Genomic DNA, 20,816 nt, shown 5'->3' on the forward strand with positions numbered 1-20,816 from the left:
TCCCCTCACCTCACCTCACCTCCCTTCCTTTTTGGTTGTTTTTTCAAGGCAAGGTTTCTCTGTGTAGCCCTGGCTGGCCTGGATGGAATTTAAAGGTGTGTGTCCCCATTGCCCAGCAAGGACATTCTTTTTAAAAAACTAAATAAATTTAAAAATGTTTTACAGCAGTGCAGTGGTGGGGCACGCCTTTAATCCCAGCACTTGGGAGGCAGAGGCAGGCAGATTTCTGAGTTCGAGGCCAGCCTGGTCTACAGAGTGAGTTCCAGGACAGCCAGGGCTACACAGAGAAACCCTGTCTTGAAAGAAACAAAAAAAGAAAACATGTTTTACATGAATATGTGTTTTGCAGCCAATATGTCTATGAACCATGTACATGCCTGGTCAACTAGAACAGGCATTATATAGAGCTTTTAGCTGCCATGTGGGTACTGGGAATCAGACTTGGGTCTTCTGGAAGAGCAGTCAATGCTCCTACCCTGAACCATCTCATCCTCCCTGGGGGTAGGGGGGGGCATATATTGATCAGGACGTTCTTAGTGAGTCTGGGACAAAAGTGAGATTAGACCTGGCCTGCCATACACCAATGTTGTTAACCTTTCCACTTACCCCTGCAGGCTTTCACGGACTTCTAAACTCGGGAAAGTCTTTCACAGGGTTGGCCACCATGCCTGGCTTGTGACATTTCCCCTTATCAGCTGCTGCAAATGTTTTGATGATAGGTTTTTCTTTTAGGAGCAAATTTTGAGTTTGTACACACTGAAATCTCTCAATCTTTTCCTGTAAGATTTACTTTTTTTTTTGTCCTTAAAATTATTTTATGTGTCTGAGTGTTTTCCTGCATGTATGTCTGTGTACCACATGTGCTTTCTTGGTGTCTGCAGAAGCCAGAGGACATTGATCCCCTGCACTGGAGCTACGCAGAGTTTCAGATACCATGTGCATGCTGGGAATTCACCTCAGTCCTCTGGAAGAGCAGCCAGTGCTCTTCACCTCTGAGCCATCTTTCCAGCCCCAGATTTTCTTTTTTGAGATCTCTTAGCTGTTCTGGAACTTACTATATAAGACAGGCTGATCTCTAATGCATAGAAATCTGCCTGTCTCTGCCTCCTGTGTACTAAGAATCAAGGCATGTACCATGTGCCTGGCTTAAGAGATATTTTTCTGCTGATTTCAAGAAACAGGACAGGCTGGGGAACTACATCCCAGCATGGTCAGCCAGCACCAGCTTGTTGACATGGCAACTGGTGTGACAGCTGCAGCTTCTCCTGACACAGGTCTACTGACAAGTGTAAGACCTTGCCCAGCCCATACCCCTCTTGCCCAGCTTAGTTCATTTTCAGATTTAAAAATACAACCTAAAGCAGTAGCCTTGCGTTTCTCACCCGGTTCACCGCCATCAGGTGATGAAGGTTCCCTTGGTCCTGGGTTTGGGAAAAGCGGAAAAAGCGAAGTGGTATGCCAGCCTTCTGTCTCTTTCAGGAAAATATTTCCTGTTTGGGCCCACATGTAATTTCTTCGTGTGTAACTGAAGCGCAGGTGGTATTTCACCTGTAGAAACAGAATTGACAATCATCCATTCTGAGGGACCTAGACTGCAGAGTCCAGGCCTGAGTGCCATGAGGATACTTCCTCACTAGGAGGTGTCACAGGAGCTCACCATGCCCCACCCTGAAATTACTCCAGCTGCCCTAAAACACGACAGGAAGTCACACCTTTTTTCTAATGATTTTTTTTAAATGTGCATTGGTGTTTTGCCTGCATGTATGTCTGTGTGAGGGTGTTGGGTCCTCTGCAACTGGAGTCACAGACAATTGTGAGCTGCCATGTGGGTGCTGGGAATTCAAGCTGAGTCCTTTGGAAGAGCAGCTGATGTTCTTCACTGCTGAGCCATCTCTCCAGCCCCAGATGGAGTCATTCTTCCCAGAGTGAACAGGGGACACACAGGGGGACTTTTGGGATATTTGTAGCCATTTCTCTTTTGTTACCTAACAACATAAATACTTTTTTTTTTTTGAGACAGGATCTGAGTGCATATCTCTGTCTGGTCTAGAACTTGCTAGGTAGACCAGGATGGCCTGAACTCACATCGATCCATCTGCCTCTGCCTCTCAAGTGATGGGATTAAAGGGATGCACCACCATGCCTAGCAATAGCATATTTTCAATGCCATATATGCAGGATCACACCACCACGTGTGAGACAATTGCTCAGTTTTACCATCCAGAAAGCAAAGAGCTTCCTGTGTTTATTTTTTAAAGACAAACTTACGTCCCAAACCGCTGCTATTTTCCTCTCTGTCCTAGTTGTTTCTATCTAAAGAGGACCAGAGGCCTTCTGTAAAACACCCAAATGAAAGGGGCCTAAAGTGATTGTCCAAGGGTGGGTAGACTTTTTTAAACTGCTCTGGACTGATAGGTTAAAACCACCACGTTCCCTCAGTAGGGACTGAATATCATACTGGTTGCAAGGGACAGGTTAGCCTTTATTCTCAGGAAGGTGGGGGTTAAGGAAAAGCATCATATTTGCTGGTCGTAGGTTGTGAGGGGATATTGAGGCTCAGAACAGTGTGTGCAGAGAGGTCAATGTCTCACCGCCAGTGGCAGGGGGTCCTTGCTGTGGTTGAAAGTGTGCTCAAACACCACAGCTGCCAGTACGTTGGAGGAGTGGTTGTCATACCGAATGTAGTCCTCGAAATCCTTCTCAGAGGGAAAGCCGCGCACTGTGGACAAAGCACCAAACCACACATTGCCCAACCATCCCTGCCCCTCAGAAAGCCTGGGAATGTCAGGACACTTCAGATAAAAGACAGCATTCTGACAAGATTGGCAAAAGCTTTGGAAACCTTCAAAACATAAGTGGCTTTTGTCTTGGCAGAGACTTAGGCTGCTGTGGACAGACCTGCTCAGTCAGAGTCTTCCTGCTACAGTGTGGATCAGGGTGGCGTAGTAGGCCCGCAGCAAGGCCAAGTCACAGAAAACTGTCAGAAAGCAGGGCAGGGGCCGCAGGCTATGGCAGCAACAGTGCTCACCTGCTCACCCCACCCTGATTTTCTCACGCCCAACCATGGCAAGCTTCATCTTTTATTTTATTTTATTATTATTATTAAAAAACAGGGTCTTTCTATATAGCTCTGGCTATCCTGGAACTCATTATGTAGACCAGGTTGGCCTCAAAAATCACAGAGATCTACCTGCTTCTGCCTCCCAAGTACTAGGATTAAAGGTGTGTGCCACCAAGCTTTAAAAATTGTAATTGCTCAAGTGAACTCTGTCCCCTGGCCTCCTTTTATATACAGGGCTTTGCTGTAATCATTTGTTGAGTAAAACAAGTTATAAGAAGTATGTGCCAACAGGAAGAGGGAAAAAGGGACAATAGTTTTATCTTGAAAGCAAAGATGTAGAAAAGGCTAGCACACATTACCTGGGCGGTTCCCTCCACAGGCTTACAGTAATATCTGAGCTGCTCCCTGAAACCCCATCCCAGGAAGGTTGTTTATCCTATGTACTCAAACTGTGCTATGCCCTCAGAATAAACAGCTTGCCTGGACTGAGTCTACCTGCCTGTCCCTGTCCTCACGAGATGTGGCCGGGGAGCCTGATATGACCAATACTGCTGCATGTTTCTTCATTGGGCCTCATGTTTCAGCACTGGGCAGATGGAAGGCCATGCCTCTGAGTCTCATTCTGTATTGAGACACGGTAGCCCAGGGATTAACAAAGGCATACAGCCAACATGATGAATCACAGAGTGTGGCCAGCTTTTCCTGCATCTTGAAACCACAAGAATCTCCTAAGTCCCCTGGTCTCACCTCTCATCTTGAAAATGAGTTCCCTTTTAACTGTCTCCGTAATGGTCCTGGCAGCATCACTGTGGGCAGGGATGTAGGCAAGCTCCCAGCTCCCCCCAGGTGGAGGGAATGAGAAAAACAGGGGCAGCTCCTGGATGGACTGGTCCGGGTAAACAGTGGCATTGGGCACATTCTCCGACTGTATCTTCAAGCGAAGCCAAATCAGGATCCCAGAAAACAGCAGGGGCAGGAAGAGTTCTAAGATTGTCACTAGAACCTTTCGTTTCTACAAGAGAAATGACCAGCCTGGTGATATCCCCAAGCTCTCCACCCTTTAGGGCTTTCCCTGGGGATCGGCTGGATGATAGCCACCCTTCCTTGGGCCTGCACTCACCTTCAGAGTGTAGTTCTTCCAGAGTAGGAGTGTGAGCTGTCGCAGCACCGACATCTTCCTGTGGACACAGTGCCAACACCAACCAGCGATCAAGACTTAAAGATGGACACCTGGAACGCCATGGAAACAGAGTGTGGTTACCCGGGGAATCGATACAGGCCCTTTCCTCCATGCTCTCTTGCCTTCCTCTCTCACACCTTAAACCCGAACACGCCCTTAGAGGAAAGCAAGCCACTCTGATGCTCCAAACACACCATTCTAGATGTTCAGAGGGAGTGCACACACTTTGGGGCAACTGCCATGTTTCTTTTTTCAACATGCTTTATTGTCTTTTTATTTATTTTTGTGTGTATGCATGTGTGTACTTACAAGTGCCACGGCATACTGTGAAGGTCAGAGGACAAACCTATCCTGTCCGGGTTTGTTCTCTCCTTCCCACCACATGGGTTTGGAGGATCCAGCTCTGGTCATCAGGCTTGAAGGCAAATGCCTTTACCCACTGAGCTCTCTCACCTACCCAGTGATGTGCTTTGTATGCGCTCCCCTGCTGTTGTGGTACTTATTACTTGAACAACACTATTTGGATACTTTAGTTATTATGGATGTCCCATTAATTAGTGAAATATTCTGAATATTCTGACTTATAGAACTCCCAGCCTTGGCTGGATTTATTCTTAAGCAATATAGAACATATATATATATCCCCCAAAAAACAGAAAAAAACAAAACTCAAGGCCAGAGAGGGGCTCAGCAGCCCAGCAGCTAAAAGTGCTTGCAGTGAAGCTTGACAACCAGTTTGATTCCTGGGACACAGGTAAAGATAAAAGAGAACTAAAACTTATCCTCTGACTTCCACACCTCTACCATAACATGTGTGTGTGTACATGCATTAAATGAACCAACTAAAAACATGAAAATGCAATTTATTATCTCTTGGCTACAGGTGGTTTTTTAAGACTCGAGAGGACTATGTGGAGGAAGAGAGAAGTAGAGGCCTAGGACTGAGGCTTGTAATGGCCTTGCTGACCCAGGAGCCTAGCAGATCGGGCAGCTGTACAAGCGAAACAATCAGTCCTCTTTTAAATATATGAGCCAAGTTTTCTCCTCTCACTATTACAAATACTGGGACCCAAGTCTTTACTACACATGAGCAGCCCTTCTCTCTCTCACATCACCTTTACTGAGACAGAGGCTGTAACCCAGGCTGCTCTCAAACTCATTAGGTAGCTCAGGCTACTCTTGCCTTCATAGTGATCTTCTGCCTCACCCTCCTGAAATAGGCACATGCCGTCACATCTGGCATGAGAAAATGCATCCTAAAAGTATCTCTCCTATATTACAGATAAGTGTAAACATTTAATTCTGGCACCCAAAACTGGAAGAAAAAAAATCTGCTAAGAATTTATCAAATACAAGCGATAGCAAAAACAAAATTTATGTTTTCATATTGAAACAAGTTTTACTACATTTCAACTATACAAAGCAGAGACATTGAGCTGCTAACCTGCTGGAGAAGTAGGTGGTCTGAATAAACTCAGGTAAACCCGGCAACACCCAGTCAGAAGGGTCCCATTCGTCAGTCTGAAGGGATGGAAGTCTGGGTGTGAAGACTGGGCAAGATGGAAGGCGAAGGAAGCACTGGAGCTCCCGAGAGCTGCAAGCAGAGAAAGTGCTTCCAGCTCAGCTTCTCCAAGTAGAGAAAGGCCTGGCCACCTCATGTTAATCAGCCCTATGTTCATGGCTAATACTAACCAAACACCAACTCTTAGTCAGATGAAGGCACACAGATGATTCATGAATCACTCATTAATGTGCAAAAGCTAACATGCTTCTAATGTGAGCAGCTGGAGACTACAGAGAACATGGGGTGAAAGCTAACCCCTAGCCAGGCAGTGCTGGTGCATACCTCTAATCCTAGAGCTCTGGAGGCAGAGGCAGGAGGGTCTCTATCAGTTTGAGGCCACCATGATTTACAGAATGAGTTTCAGAACAGCAAAGGCTATACAGAGAAACCCTGTCTTACAAAAACAACAAAAAAAAAAAAACAAAATGAAAACAACAACAAAAACCCTGTTTTTACTTTTACAGTGAAAAATAATTTCTTTCTTTCTTTCTTTCTTTCTCTCTTTCTTTCTTTCTTTCTTTCTTTTTAAGGTTTTTCGAGACAAGGTTTCTCTGTGTAGCCTTGGCTATCATCCTGGAACTCACTCTGTAGACCAGGCTGGCCTTGAACTCAGAAATTCACCTGCCTCTGCCTCCCAAGTGCTGGGATTAAAGGTGTGCGCCACCATCACCCGGCAACATCTTGCCTTTTAAAAACATAAACTAATTTATACATGGAAGGTATAAAGAAATTTCACACATGAATTTAAAATATAGATTGTTTTAACACAGTCTTGAAAGCTTGGCCTCAAACTTGTGGTATCAGCCTCCTGAGTGAGGCATGAGCTGCCATACCTACTTTTAAAATATGGCTTTTACATACATGACTGAAAGTGTGGGGGAGGAGCTAAGGCAGCACAAAGTGTTACTGATTGGCAACTTAGTAAGCAATCTTAAAAACTTTTATAATTTTAATTTGTAAGGGCTGCAGGCAGCGGTTGTCTGTGTAGCATGTATGACTTGGGGGTTCTACCTACAACAACAAATGTATGAATAAGTATATTTTTAAATCTCCACCAAAGTTAGGCATGGTGGCACATACCTTTAATCTCTGGGAAGCAGAGGCAGGAGGGTTCCTGAGTCTGAGGTCAGCCTGGTCTACAGAGCAAGTTCCAGGAGAACCAGGACTACACAGAGAAACCCTGTCTCAAAACCACCAAAAACCAAAACCAAAAGCAAAACCTCCACCAGGCCAGGAGCAGTGATGCATGCCTTTAATTTCAGTACTTGAGAGGTGGAAACAGAGGCAGGTAGATCACCATGAATTTCAGGCCATCCAGGGCTACATAGTGAGGCCTTGTCTGGAAAAAAACCACCACCAACAAAAGACAATAAAAACCCACAACCACCAACCACCAACACCCAAACAGGAGCAATAAACCTATCAATAAGTCTTACAGATAATTATAGATGACTGATAAAGAACAATGAGTTAATGACTTGGTAAGACCTGTGGCTATTTTTTAAATTTAATGTAATGACATTTTTAGTTATTTATTCTAAGTGTGTACCATTTGTAGGTATAGGTCAGAAGACAACTTTGGGGGTCAGTTCTTTCCATCTATGTGGGTCCCAGAGGTCAAACTCAGGTCATCAGGTTTAACTGCAGTGGCATTACCCACTAAGCGACCTCATTGTCCCAGATCTGTGTTTATGAAAGGTTTCCATAAACAGTTCAGCTAAAAGGGGGGATCAGGAGGCTCCAGTTAAAGCCAATTCAGACCAGTGGCTCATTTGACTGAGATGAACTTTCTCCCTCCACCAGAAAGGAATATAAAAGGCTTTGGGAGCCAGGGTGTAACTCAGTTGCTAGAATATTTGTCTGGGAAGCAGGACACTCTGGGCTCAGTTGAATGTCCTGTGTAGATGCAGCACGGTGGCAAATGCCTGTAATCTTAGCCTAGCAGGCAGGACGAAGGAGAGCTCAAGGTCATCCTCCTCCACCACACAGTTAGTTCAAGGCCAACCTGAGCTACAGGAGACCCTGTCATCCCAGAATATAAACACTCTCTTGCTTCTTCCCCTTCCTTTCAAGCTCAGAACAGCAAAGGACACACAGTCCACCACCCACTAGGCAGACTGCAGAGGCAGCACCAGAAACTGACCTTAGTTCCAGGAAAGGTTGGCTGAAGATGTTCCTGCAAGGCTACGGATGAAGTGGCCTGGTGGCAGCTGTTCTACACAGATGACCCTGGGGTGGAGCCAGTGGACCTTTGGACAGAAGCAGCAGCCCTAGGGAGCAAGAACGCTGAGATCTCCAGGGACATCTGGAGGGACCTGGGGCTCACAGGCATGGCACGCTGGCACCTTTGGAAGATGAAGGGTGCTTCATCATAATTTGAAAAAATAACCATAGAACACCTTTTACCAAGTTAGAAACTAAGAGAGCCACATGAGTTCCAAGTTTGTCTCTTAGGGACTAGGGAGTATAGATCAGTGGTAGGGCACTTGCCAAACATTCACAAGAGCCTGGTTCAAGACCCCCAGCAACACTCAGGAAAGGATACCACTAAAGCAGAACAGCACTGACAATGGAGAGATGCAAATCTACAGGATGCATGTTTACAGTGGTGCCTGGCATTGTATGCTCTCGGCTCCTAATCTGGCTCTGGCTCCTAGAATTAACACCCTTGACGGATGGAGACCAAAAGAAAGTACTGGCCAAGACCAAGCTGCAAGTAAGCTGTGTCAGTGCTTGAACCTCAGTCTGTCTTACTCTCTATCTTTTATATATAGGATATATATTATAGTTACATTATATGTTTATATAATGTATATGTAATATACATATATCTCTATCTTTCATATTCTAGACACAGTGAACATCCTCCTAACATTTTTACACATCACTCCTAGAATGTGACCTTAGAGTCAGCCCCACCTCCTCTTTACTGCTTTAATTTGCCCCCCCCAACACCCTGCTTACTGCTCTGTCCTCATTGACCCTTATCTGAAGTCTCAGAGAAGGCATATTTGCGCTTGTGCATGTTCTGTTTGAGCAAAGGCATTTAAAGGAGGCGATCATAGAATTACAAAATCTGGAACACTTCCTGGTTACGCAAGTTGATGAATGCAAGGGAAGGAAGTTAAAGCCCCTCAACACACTCAACACTTAAGTGGCAGAGTCCTCAGACGTGGCAGTGGCTGAGATCTGAGGCTGGCCTTGGGGAGGGAACAAGAGCCAGCTACTCTAAGGCAAGCACCAAGACTTACTGGGTCACTTTAGACCTCCACCCTCTGCAAGAATCCTCTGAGAATGTCCGACTGAAGAGGGCCCAGCTAGCTCCTGAGGAAACAATCAGAAAGAGAAGGGAGGCCCCCAACTCCCAAAGCCTTGTTTGTTCCCAGTTAAAATATCAAACATTGCACAAGGCAATGAGTATTTCAATGTTTGCATTCAAAGTGGGCAATCAAACGGGTATAAGACAAGGGCTGATTTCTGAAACTCTGTTGGCAGGTTATTGGAGTCCTGTCAAGTTGGCCTTTCTCAATTGCTCTTAGCTTGAGTACTAGGGTTGTACCAATCCATCAGCACTCTGGTGCATCTGCTCAGCAGTGAGCTGGAAGAACCCCAATCAGTGCCCGGATTGAAACCAGGGCCCCATGCACACCAGGCAAGAACTCTACCACTTACCCACCATGGCAGCTTCCCTGAGCCTTGTCATCTGATTTGTGCCATATAAATGTTTGCAAGCATTAGTGCTGAGGGTACTGAGGGGCCTTTAAAACCAGTGAGTAAAACTGGACAGCGAGCTGGTACCAGGTCATGTGTTTGTGCCCAGCACTGGTGCATTTCCCCTCATAAAATCACAGGCCTTGAGAAGAAAGGAACCTTAATAAAGCCATGAGTGGGCCTGCTGAGGTTGTGCAGAGACTGAAGGCCACAGTGCTTCACATAGCTGTGTGACAGAGGTGGCCTAGTAGGCAGGGCTGGCCACTCTCAGTGTCCTTTCTTCAGCATGAGGAACTGCTTTGCCCTACTTAAGATGCTCTTAGGAAAGCATTTGATTATCAATCTGGAGACTTCCCAGCAGCCAGCCAGGACCAAAGGTCTGTGTGCATGCACTGAATGTACTTAGTTAATATTTGCTGACAGAATCTGTGGCTTTTTAGGATACACAAAACAAAGCACTTATTCATTCAATGAACTTTTGCCAAATGCTTACTGTGATGGGTATTTGTATAACATGCTAAGGATTTACCAGTGGACACAATGATGCTCTCAATCCAAGGAGTCTGTAAATGCTTGTCTCTCTTATAACTGTTGGATATTAAGTTAAAACAGTTTAGTCAGGGTTTCCATTGCTGTGAAGAGACACCGTGTAACTCTTACAAAGGAAAGCATTTAACTGTGGCTGGCTTACAGCCTTAAGTTTAGTCTGTTATCATCATGAAGGAAGCATGGTGACACACAGGCAGACATGGTGCTGGAGAAGGAGCCAAGAGTTCTACATCTGGATCAATAGGCAGCAGAAAACTGAGTAAGCCACTGGACCAGGCTTGAGCTTTTTAACCCTCAAAGCCCACCCCCAGCGACACACTTCCTCCAACAAGGTCACAGCCTCTCCAACAAGGCCATATGTCCTAATACTTCCAAATAAAATCCTGGAGTAGACAGGAATTAGCTGGATGTATACAGGACAGCAAGTAAGACAGACAGAGGGCTGGCTGACCATGGTGCTCAAGTTGCTTTATCACTAAGAGGTCACAGGAGGATCATGGAAAAATGAAGGGACACTTGTGAGAAACACCCTGTTACCCTGAACATGGACATGAGCCTGACAATAGCAAACAATGAGAGAGAGATGAAGGCAGACCCGACCCCAGGTTGATGATGATGGTGGTGATGATGGTGATGATGGTGATGATGATTACTACTACTATAAAGTCTGTCCAGTATGTAACCTGGCTGTCCTAGAACTTGCTATGTACACCAGGATAGCCTCAAGATCCAGGCTAGATCCATATGCCTCTACCTTTGAAGTGCAAGCACTAAGTCATGTGCCATTGTACCTAGCAGATACAAGGCCCAAGAAAGAGTTATGGGTGCATCCCAGCTGCCAAAGCACATGTGGCTTATTTCTACGTCTGACTTTATTCACGATCTGTTTTCTGAGGCTGTATAAACATTGGAAAATGTCAACTGCAATGGATTCTGCAGATGAAATACATATAATCAAATAAAAAGGAGGTGCTAAAAGGTACATTTTTAGGGTATGGCCCTCATCTGTGAACCTCACAGTAGAGGGATAGTGAGCAATTTTCTTGTATTCTCTAAAAATAAGAAAAGAGCTGGGTGAATACATGGATGGACTCTGGTTTTCTGGTCATGAGGCGTGACTGTGGCATTCTGAGGTAGAGCCTGCAGCGTGGGTGGTGGCAGGGCCGCTCTCAGGAGTTTACTTAAGCATCCCAGGCATAAACTTTACATGTTTCAAGATATCTTTTTTAAAAAAGTATGATGGATGTGATTTTTAAAAAGAGACAGAGCAATAAAATAGCACAGTATGTCAGTATGTAAAGGCAATTGCTGCTTACCCCGGGGACCTGCTCAACCCCGGGGACCTGCTCAACCCCCGGGGACCTGCTCAACCCTAGGGACCTGTGGTGGATGGACAGAGCCGACTCTCACAAGTTGTCCTTTGATTTCCCCACCCAGGCGCATATATACACTGAAAAAAACAAACGGAGCAAAACGTCTCACAAGAGATTAAGCAAAGCTTTACAAACTTCGTAGGTACCTGAGAAGTGATGACAAGCACCTTTTGTGACACAGAGTTCACAGGCTAGCTCGGAACTTACTGGTCAACTTTAAAAAAAAGAGAGCGTGTGGATTTCTTTCATGAAATTTCCAAACCCATAGACCTTTAAAAAATGAAAAATAGCCGGGCGGTGGTGGTGCACACCTTTAATCCCAGCACTTGGGAGGCAGAGGCAGATGGATTTCTGAGTTCGAGGCCAGACTGGTCTACAGAGTGAGTTCCAGGACAGCCAGGGCTACACAGGGAAACCCTGTCTTGAAAAACAAACAAAAAAAAAAAAAAAGAAAGAAAAAAGAAAAATAACAAATAACTGTGTGAAAATAGTGTGTGAAATAATCTTTAAAAAAGTAGAGATCAGGGATATGATTCAGCAGTTAAGAACACTGACTGCTTTTGCAAAGGACCAGGTTTGGTTCCCACTACCTGTAGCAGCTCGTAATGGTCTATAACTCTAGTTCCAGGTGGTTTGATGCCGGTTTCTGGCTTCCATGGGTACCAGGTCTACACATGGTGCACATACATACATATAGACAAAATTTCATACATATAAAATAAAAATAAATCTTTGAAAAAGGCATAAACATATTCAGGCTGAGGAGATGTTCTGGGTAAACTGCCTGTCACATAAACAGAAGAACCTCAGTTCAGATCCCTAGCACCCATGCAAAAAGCTGGGCACGAGAATGTGTGTCCATAACCCCAGTGCTGGAATGGGAGTCAGCGCAGGACAGGGGAGGACAGGGACAGCCAAACTAACGAGCTGCAGGTCCAGTGCAGGCCCTATCTCAAGAAATAAGGTGGAGATCAATAGAAGAAAATACCATAGTTGACCTCTGGCTTACACACACACACACACACACACACACACACACCCCAACCACACACCAACCACACTCCTGCACCACACACACACACACACACTATATACACACCCCAACCATACCCCACACAACACCCCCATACCACACAAACATACACACACACTACACACAAGCAAACCACAACCATGAGCCACACACACACAAACACAAATACACATCTATGGACGTACCCTCCTTGAAAAAATTCATCTCCCTCATCAAACCCTCATACTCAAACCTGCTCCTTCAAGGAAAAGGTAACAAGGCATGAGAACTACAACTTTCAAACAATCCATGCCAAAACCAGAATACTAGTGAGAATGTCTGAACATAGATGAGCCATGGCTAGGATCTCAAGTGTCCCCTAAAGACTCACATGGTAAAGGCAGAGTCCCTAGCGTGATACTATTGGTAGAAATTTTTTTTCAAAGATTTATTTATTTATTATATATGAATACACTGTAGCTGTCTTCAGACACACCAGAAGAGGGCATCAGATCTCATTACAGATGGTTGTGAGCCACCATGTGGTTGCTGGGATTTGAACTCAGGACCTCTGGAAGTGCAGTCAGTGCTCTTAACCACTGAGCCATCTCTCCAGCCTGGTAGAAATTTTAATAGGTGGGGGTTTCACACAGCTGGACCACCTTTGAGAACTGCTGGAATCTGACCATGATGCCTGCAGCTTTCATCTGCTCCTGTTCTCCACCATAGTGTGCTATCTTACTATAGGCTTCAAAGCTATGGGCCAATTGATCACGGGCTGAGACCTGTAAACTATAAGCCAAAATAAGCCTTTTAAATAAAAACCGCCTCAAGTATTATAACAGCAACAAAAACCTGATGAGCACCACCACAAGACGACCCACAGAATCAACTAACCTGAGACCATAGGGGCTCACAGAGACTGAACTGCCAACCAGGGAGCCTGCATGTGCCTGTCCTAGGCCCTTGGACATATGCTACAGTTATGTCGCTTGGTCTTCATGTGGGACCCCTAAGGGCAGGATCAGGGGCTGTCTCTGACTCTGTGGCCTGCCTTTGGATCCCTTTCCCCTAGCTGGGCTGCCTTGTCTAGCCTCAGTAGGAGAAGGCACACCTAGTCTTACTGCAACTTGATATGCCAAGACTGACTGATATCAAAGGATGGCTTCCCCTGTTCTGAAGAGAAGGGGAGGAGGAGTGGATGGGGGGGTTGGAGGGGGTGGCAGATAGGTGGGGGAAAGGACTGGGAGAAGAGAGGGGGAAAACTTCAGTTGGGATGTTGAAGTTAATTAATGATGAAAAGCTGATAAGCATAAGACAGTTAATAATTATATTACACTGCCACAGATGCTATACGAGTGTCACATATGCAGATCTGTGCCAAAAAACATTCAAGATCACGATTTATGCCTTTCCCTTTTCCCTACATACACACGCCAGCCCAAATCCATCCAGAGCATTTGCACAGCAGGTAAATGAGCTCCGACCCAGAAGCACGGGTCTGTGCCCACGCAGGTGTGTCCTGTTTATTACATTCAGCAACAGTTGGTTTCTGAAACAGATTTAGAACCAGGTTTCAAGTCCTAGGACTTAGACTTCACCTCAGTGATGTGAGCCTGACCTCATGACATTCAGTGCACACGGCATGTTTATACTGTAATTCTTTGTTCTATGAATAATGTTGGAATATTTTAATCATATTAACTTTATCTCTTATCTCTTGTTTGGTTTGGGGTTTTTTGTTTGTTTGTTTGTTTGTTTTTGATACAGGGTTTCCCTGTGTAGCCCAGGCTGACCTGGAACTCAATCTGCAGACCAGGCTGGCCTCAAATTCAAAAGATCCACCTGCCTGCCTCCTGAGTGCTGGGATTAAAGGCCTGTGTCACTACCACCCAGTCTCACCTCATGTCTCCTTAAAAGGTTCATATTCATCTATATTTCTAGATTCATTTGTCAGGTTTCATTATCAGACCACACACACACACTCTCACACACACACACACACACACACACACACACACACACACTAATTCTTTTCTATACACCCGTACACAAGAAAAACAATGAAGATGACTTGTTTACACAGTGGACCTTAAGTGAATCATGGCCTGCAAACCAGAGCTTCTGTTCTAGAGCCCAAGGAAGCCAGGTCTGAAACTGGGTGACTTCCCAGGTAGAGAATTGCAGTTTCTACTTTTTTTTTTTTTTTTAGGTTTTTCGAGACAGGGTTTCTCTGTGTAGCCCTGACTGTCCTGGAACTCACTCTGTAGACCAGGCTGGCCTCGAACTCAGAAATCCGCCTGTCTCTGCCTCCCAAGTGCTGGGATTAAAGGCATGCGCCACCACTGCCTGGCCGAATTGCAGTTTCTAAAACATACACTCATCATTGCCTGCTTTATCCAGAGCTGAAAGCAGTGGGTCTCCTTAGAATTGGAAGCTCTTGGTAAGAATCAGCAAGGTATATTTTAGGCTAAAGATGTGTCCCAATGCAGGCTCTATGAAAAGAATTCCATAAAAATGTATGTTGTTGCTTGCTTTCCTGTCTAATTCCCATGCCACAGCCTCAGTCCCATTCCCTGGATAGCCAGCTTTTCTGCCTTCGTAGGCATGGGGAATGATGTAATGAAGCAACAAGAGTCCCCAGATAGGTAACCATGGATGTTCGGTAACAAGTTAAGCAGCAAGAAGTTCATTATAGCTTCTACAAAGGTGACCACTGATCTGTTGACTCCAGGCCTTGTGCTGCTCAAAGGGAATGGCAGTGATGCAGGAAGGAGCCCACAGGCCTTTCTCTCTACACACAGTATGGGCGGCCTTCAGCACTTCAGTCGACTGAGAGTACCATCCAACATACTGCTCTACATGATGAGACCTTATTTCCTGGTCTACTTCAGTGCCAGGCCCTCTGTAACACTGCCTCTGATAAGCAGGAGTTCTTCATCTTAACCGCAAGGCAGAACCTTCTAGGGGTGTTTTCAGATAGAAACTGATGTCTGAGGCCTACCCACAAAGAGTGTGGGCTCTGGCTGGAGCACAGAAACATTTCTCTGGGCAAGTCTAACGTGCGGTCTCAGTTCGGATCTCCTGCTCCTTTAGACACTTGTGGCATCTATCCTGGATGTGTCTTGTGCCACTTAGCCCATTCTTTAATAAAAACCAAACACATTATTTATTTGTGCTGTGGTGGTGGGGCATGCTCATGCCTTGGTGTCTACATGGAGGTCAAGGACAACTTGTTCTCTCCTTCTACCACGTGAGTCACTGGGATCTAACTCAACATGTCAGGTTTGATTGCTAGACACCTTTACTCGCTGACCCATTTTGCCAGGCCTGTTTCTGTTTTAAGCCACTTTCTCGTGAGTAAATTGTCATTCGAAGATCTCTAAGAGCAGGGACCATCTAGTGACTCAGAATCATGCCGGGAGCCTTGCCCATTAGGACTGATGGGCATACCTGAGAGTTCTAGAATGTATCTCTAGACAGACTCAAGGTAGCAAAAGAACCTCCTGCCAATTGCCAGAAGCAGAGCTGAAGGAGAAACCATAAAGTCCATAGAGGGCAAACTAAGGCCTTCCCAGTTAGCACTAAGTCAAAATAGTTTCTATGTGACAGCCTGGTCAAGATAACAGAGAAGTTAGTGGCTTGTTAAAAAGAACTCCCGCTATCTTGTCATACTCCAAAAGGCTGTTCTGTCAGAATGGTGAAATGCCACCTTAGAGGAAGATGTCATCTGTTTGCAAGGGCTTAATTCAAACCAGAGTGGGTGACGGGGATTCCCATGGCACTCATTTTTTTTAAATCAACTTTTCCTCTCCCCACCCCATCTCTCACTTCCCATGAAGCAAGCTTTCTAAAATGGTTTCAGTCTTTTCAAGCTTACTAACGGCAACACCAAAACTTTCTGAACAAAAAAGGATGCTTAGGAGACAAGGGTGGAATTCACGTTCTCCAACCTTGCCTGGGTCTCCACATTGTTGCCACAAAGCCTCAGTCACTCATTCTGAGAGCATTTCCTGAGTGCTCCCAGGTGCAAACACCAAGTCCCTGTTTATAATACAAAAACCGTTCAGGCCTGGAGGCAAAGGGACAGACAGACATATCCTTTAAGACAAGGCTCAAATGGGCCACACACAGGGAAAGCTCAGGCATGCAGCACCAGGAACGCCTGCTCTAGACCCAGGCTCCGGCCCTAACCCCAAGGGACCGGCTGAAGTTCGTTCAGAGCACTATCACCCAACACCGAGACACTTGACCCGGCACACTTGCTGCAGAACCAGAGCCTACACCGGTGGTTTCCCCTTCCCAGTCCTGTCTTGCATACTGAGGGCTTCGCCAACTTCAACCCCTATCAAAGCACCCCTTGAACCCTACGTTAAAGTTCGTGAAAACGAAGATGGTGAAGCTTGAAGAACTGGGAGGAATTCCATCCAGGACCAACACTGGCCGGTTGAGCCTGGAGCACTCCGCTGGCCTGCCGTGTCGCAGCCCGCAAAGCGCCTGAGGGCGGCGGCTGTCTGTCCACCTGCCGGGCCCGCACAATAGAGCCCGTAAGGACCCAGCCGTCTGTGCGGGTTCCAGCTCGCCCAGCGACCCCGCTGTGGTGGGGACACACCCAGCATCGAGGTCGCCGCGACAGCAACACCTGCAAGCAACACGAAGGGACAGTCCGGGAACCGGCAGGTCCCGGCGGTGGGCAGGGGCTCGGAGGCCCCAGGTTGGGGCGCTACCCGCGGGCACAGTGGAGACACGGGCAAGGACGGGAAATCTCAGAGCCCTGAGCTAGCGCGCGAGTGACGAGTCCTAATGACACTCACCGACCCTCAGCGCCAGGCTGGCGGCGGTCGGCGCAGCTCTCTCGCCAGGTTCCCTCCCTTAGGTTCCCGGTTCCGCTCCAGCCTCGCAGGGGCGGCAGCGGCCAAAGCTGACAGCTGAGGCCGCCGGGCAGAGAGAAGGCGCCTGAGACAGGCGCGGGTGGAAGAACGCTCCAGGAAGCTCCGGCTCCTGGAGGGGGCGCGTCGGATCGCGCGTGCGCACTGGGCCGCCCCTGCGGGTGCCCTGGGTTTGCTCCCGGCCGGCTCGGCCTCGCCTAGGCTCTGGATTCCGCGTCTGCGCAGTGCTTGGCACATGTTGCCCAGCTCCGACAGAGGGCGCTCCACGTCGCGCGTGCACCCCCTCCCGGTTCAACATTCCGGATCGTGCGTCTGCGCAGGTCTCCACGCAGGTCGCACCTCCAGCGGGCGCGCGCGAGCGGGGCGGGGTGGCGTGGGACTGCTTTGAGCTTGCGTGATGGGCTGCCCCTGCGGGTTTTCTCCGTACGTCCGCGACTGATCATGCCGCACGCCCTTGTCCGCGTCCAGCAAGCAGCAGGCCTTAGGCTGGGGTTCTGAGCCTCGCGGCCGCTGGCCTGAAGCTCGTCTCTGAACAAATGTGTTTCAAAGCAGTTGAGGCTGTAACATCAAGAATTTCACTTTCGCAGCGGGATTTATTATTTCAAGTTCCCCTTTCTCCTCAGGGCCCTCTTCCCATCTCACTTCTGTCACCAAGAGAAGGTGCTACTTTCTGTTCTCGCCTCAGCAGAAGGAACCCAAGCCCTAGTGAGGTTAGGTCTAGGAACCTTTCAGGGGCGACAGCTGGCAGCTAGTTAAGTGGAGGTCACGGTCCAGCCCAGCAGCACCACTAGAATACAGTCGGGGTGAGAGTGGGAGGGGGTTCTCAGGGATCTGGGTTCCTTCAGACAGAAGGCAGGGCGTCGGGGTCCCTTCGCCCAGGAGACTGGGGCGTTGGAAGCTCTTCTAGGCGGTAGACAGCCATGGAGGCACTCTTAGGCGAGAGGTGGGAGGGGTTGTGGTTCCTTCAGACAGTAGGGTGCGAGCATCTGCGTGCCCTGGGCTCAGGCAGGAGGGAATGGCAGTGGAATCACAGGTTCCTGAAGCCTGTGCAGCCGCGAGGCCGGTCGGGGAGAAGCGGGTCACCCGGTTGAGCGTGGGCGTGACTGTGTCGCGGGGCCAACAGTCGTCGCGGGCGATCCACCGGGTTCCTGAGCGCCCGTGGCCACGGATTAAGTGCCGGCGGTGAGTGAGGTGCAGCCCTCCTCTGCTTCTGGGCTGCGGACCAGACCGGCTGAGCCTTAAGGTAACCCTGGGATTGTGACTTCGAATGAATGCCAGTTACACTGTGGTCATAACCTCTCGCTCTCTAGGATCCAGTATGGCTAACCCAGAAGATGGGCTCCCTGAGGAAAGACCCCTTGCCTGGCACATTGTCAGTTCCCTGCGGTCCTAGAACACCTCATCCAGAAACAGCTCTAGTCAAGTTTGCTGAATAAAGGAGTCACAAAGACCTGGCTTCAGGTCTTGAGTCCTTTACTAGTGTATTCAAGTCATTTTACTTTCCAGAATCTTAATTTCTTATTCCTAAAATTGAAATGGTAGTTACAGCAAATTCAAAGCTTGCTGTTTCCTCCCAATCACCACTTTTTTTCCAAAGTGAAATAAGAAAAATGCATGCTTAAGTGATTATCATCATGCCTCGAACTTAAACGGCAGTCTCTAACAACCAGGCAGGGGTGCGTTGAGGAGGACAGTTAAGGCAAGGTGGGGATTTGGATTATTAGTGTGCTATAAACATCTCCAAAAGACTTTGTCCCCAACGACTTTCTCTCCGTCTTCCTTCCAAACCAAAGTGTCTTTCCCATTCGTTAAACTTAATCACTTTTCTTTCAAAACAGTACTTGCCGTTTTTCAACTTAAATCAATTTAAGTTTGCAATTCTTTAGTCCTTTCCAAACCTAATCCTAGTTCTGCAGAACTAAATCTAGGAAAAGAGCTGGGTGACTTAGAATTCCCTTAGGTAAAGATGAAGTTGAGAGTATTGAATGTTCCTCAGAATCTCACAAAGTAGGTGTCTGGTGTTAAAGTCACATTTTACTGTGTATTGAAGGTGTACAGATGAAACTTGAAACGGAAGTATTAAAGAACCTATCTGAACGACTTCAGAGTCTTCAGCAATGTGTTGTTAGAACTGAAGATATTGTCATTTGAAACTAAACACAATCACATGGAAATGTGTATACATCTGTTGACTGTGTCAGTGAATTATTTAGGCTTGTTCTAGTGAATGTCCAAGTAGCACAGAAACTGTAGCAACATTGCCATAGTGGTGCTTGTGTGAATCACTAAATATCTTGCTTCAAATGTAATTTGCATAGCTTTTAATCATCTAGAAATTTTAGAGGTGATTCATATAGATGACTTAGTATATTCCCAAATTTAACAAGTATTATATGAATATATTCTTGTTCAAATTTTAAACAAAGGCCTGCCATTTTAAACAAGAGGCCCACCCTCTTTCTGTGCCATTTTGTTCAGTAAATACTCTCCTTAGACTTTTTACCTGTTTGTGTAAATATATAGAGTTTTCCATAGATATAAATTTGACATAAGACATTTGCATCTCTCTCTTGTGCTTGGGAAATTCTCCACTGAGTATGTTTTGCTGTAGAATAGTTTCTTTTATTTTTATTTTTTCCAGTAGGAGGTGAGGATTATGTGAGGTCTCACTACATAGCTCAGGCTGGCTTCAAACTCATGATCTTGAGTATTTGTGTGTGTGTGTGTGTATGTGTGTTATTTCCTACATTTAAAACCATGTAGTTGGAAAATAGAAATGTATTCATTTCTTTTTCATTTGATATATGTGTGTATTTTGAAACAGAGTCTTACTTTATAACTTAGGCTGGACTGAAAATCACTATGCAGTCCAGGCTAACCTCAGACTTTCAGTCCTCTTGCAGAGGCCTGTGGGATGCTGAGATCACCTATTTGGGTCACTAAGGCCGGCCTCATTCCTCACTGCCTTTTATCTTTTGAGACAGGGTCTCACTATATAGCTCTGGTTGGCCTGGAACTCTTTATGTTGACCAGTCTGGCTTCAAACTCACAAAGAACCACCTGCCTCTGCCTCCCAATTGCTGGGATAAAGAGTGTGTGTACCATTCCTGCCCCTGTTCCCTTTTTGGTCCCATGTAGCCCAGGCAGGTCTCAAACTCACTATGCTGGAAGATAACCTTGACTCTCTGATCCTCCCACCTGTGCCTCTTGAGTACTGGGAAGAGTATTGAATTTTGTCGTTTACCTTTTCTATATCCTTTGAGATAATCATGTGGGACTTTTGTTGTTGTTATTGTTGTTATTGTTGTCATTGTGTTGGTTGATTTTCTTATGTTATACTACCTTCCAAATCCTAGGATGGCTCTCCCTAGGTTGTGGTATGTGATCATCTTAACATATTCTATTGCTTGAATGTTGTAATTTGTCTTCCACAGTATGGTGATCTTGACATGATAGTACCTTTAAAAGATGGGGCCT

At 46.4% G+C, this 20,816-nt stretch overlaps 1 protein-coding gene across 2 annotated transcripts in view; it reads right to left on the minus strand.

The window, feature by feature from the left end:
* The window catches only part of Abca3 (ATP binding cassette subfamily A member 3), a 59,128-nt gene extending 41,643 nt beyond the window's left edge, over positions 1 to 17,485 (minus strand). Inside the window, exons 1-7 of one of the 2 annotated variants that reach the window (XM_028760799.1) lie at positions 17,265 to 17,335; positions 7,949 to 8,150; positions 5,686 to 5,835; positions 4,182 to 4,291; positions 3,809 to 4,073; positions 2,592 to 2,719; positions 1,383 to 1,548 (exon numbers count right to left, since the gene is read on the minus strand). In XM_028760799.1, the coding sequence (XP_028616632.1) occupies positions 1,383 to 1,548; positions 2,592 to 2,719; positions 3,809 to 4,073; positions 4,182 to 4,235 (613 nt within the window). In that variant the 5' untranslated portion in view covers positions 4,236 to 4,291; positions 5,686 to 5,835; positions 7,949 to 8,150; positions 17,265 to 17,335. Of the gene's footprint in view, positions 1 to 1,382; positions 1,549 to 2,591; positions 2,720 to 3,808; positions 4,074 to 4,181; positions 4,292 to 5,685; positions 5,836 to 7,948; positions 8,151 to 17,264 lie in introns of both variants that reach the window. The other variant, XM_028760800.1, reaches the window with a different exon arrangement.
* Between the last annotated feature and the right edge of the window lie 3,331 nt (positions 17,486 to 20,816).

The sequence above is a fragment of the Grammomys surdaster genome, unplaced genomic scaffold (assembly GCF_004785775.1).
Source record: "Grammomys surdaster isolate TR1022 unplaced genomic scaffold, NIH_TR_1.0 126612, whole genome shotgun sequence".
Classification (NCBI taxonomy): Eukaryota; Metazoa; Chordata; class Mammalia; order Rodentia; family Muridae; genus Grammomys; species Grammomys surdaster.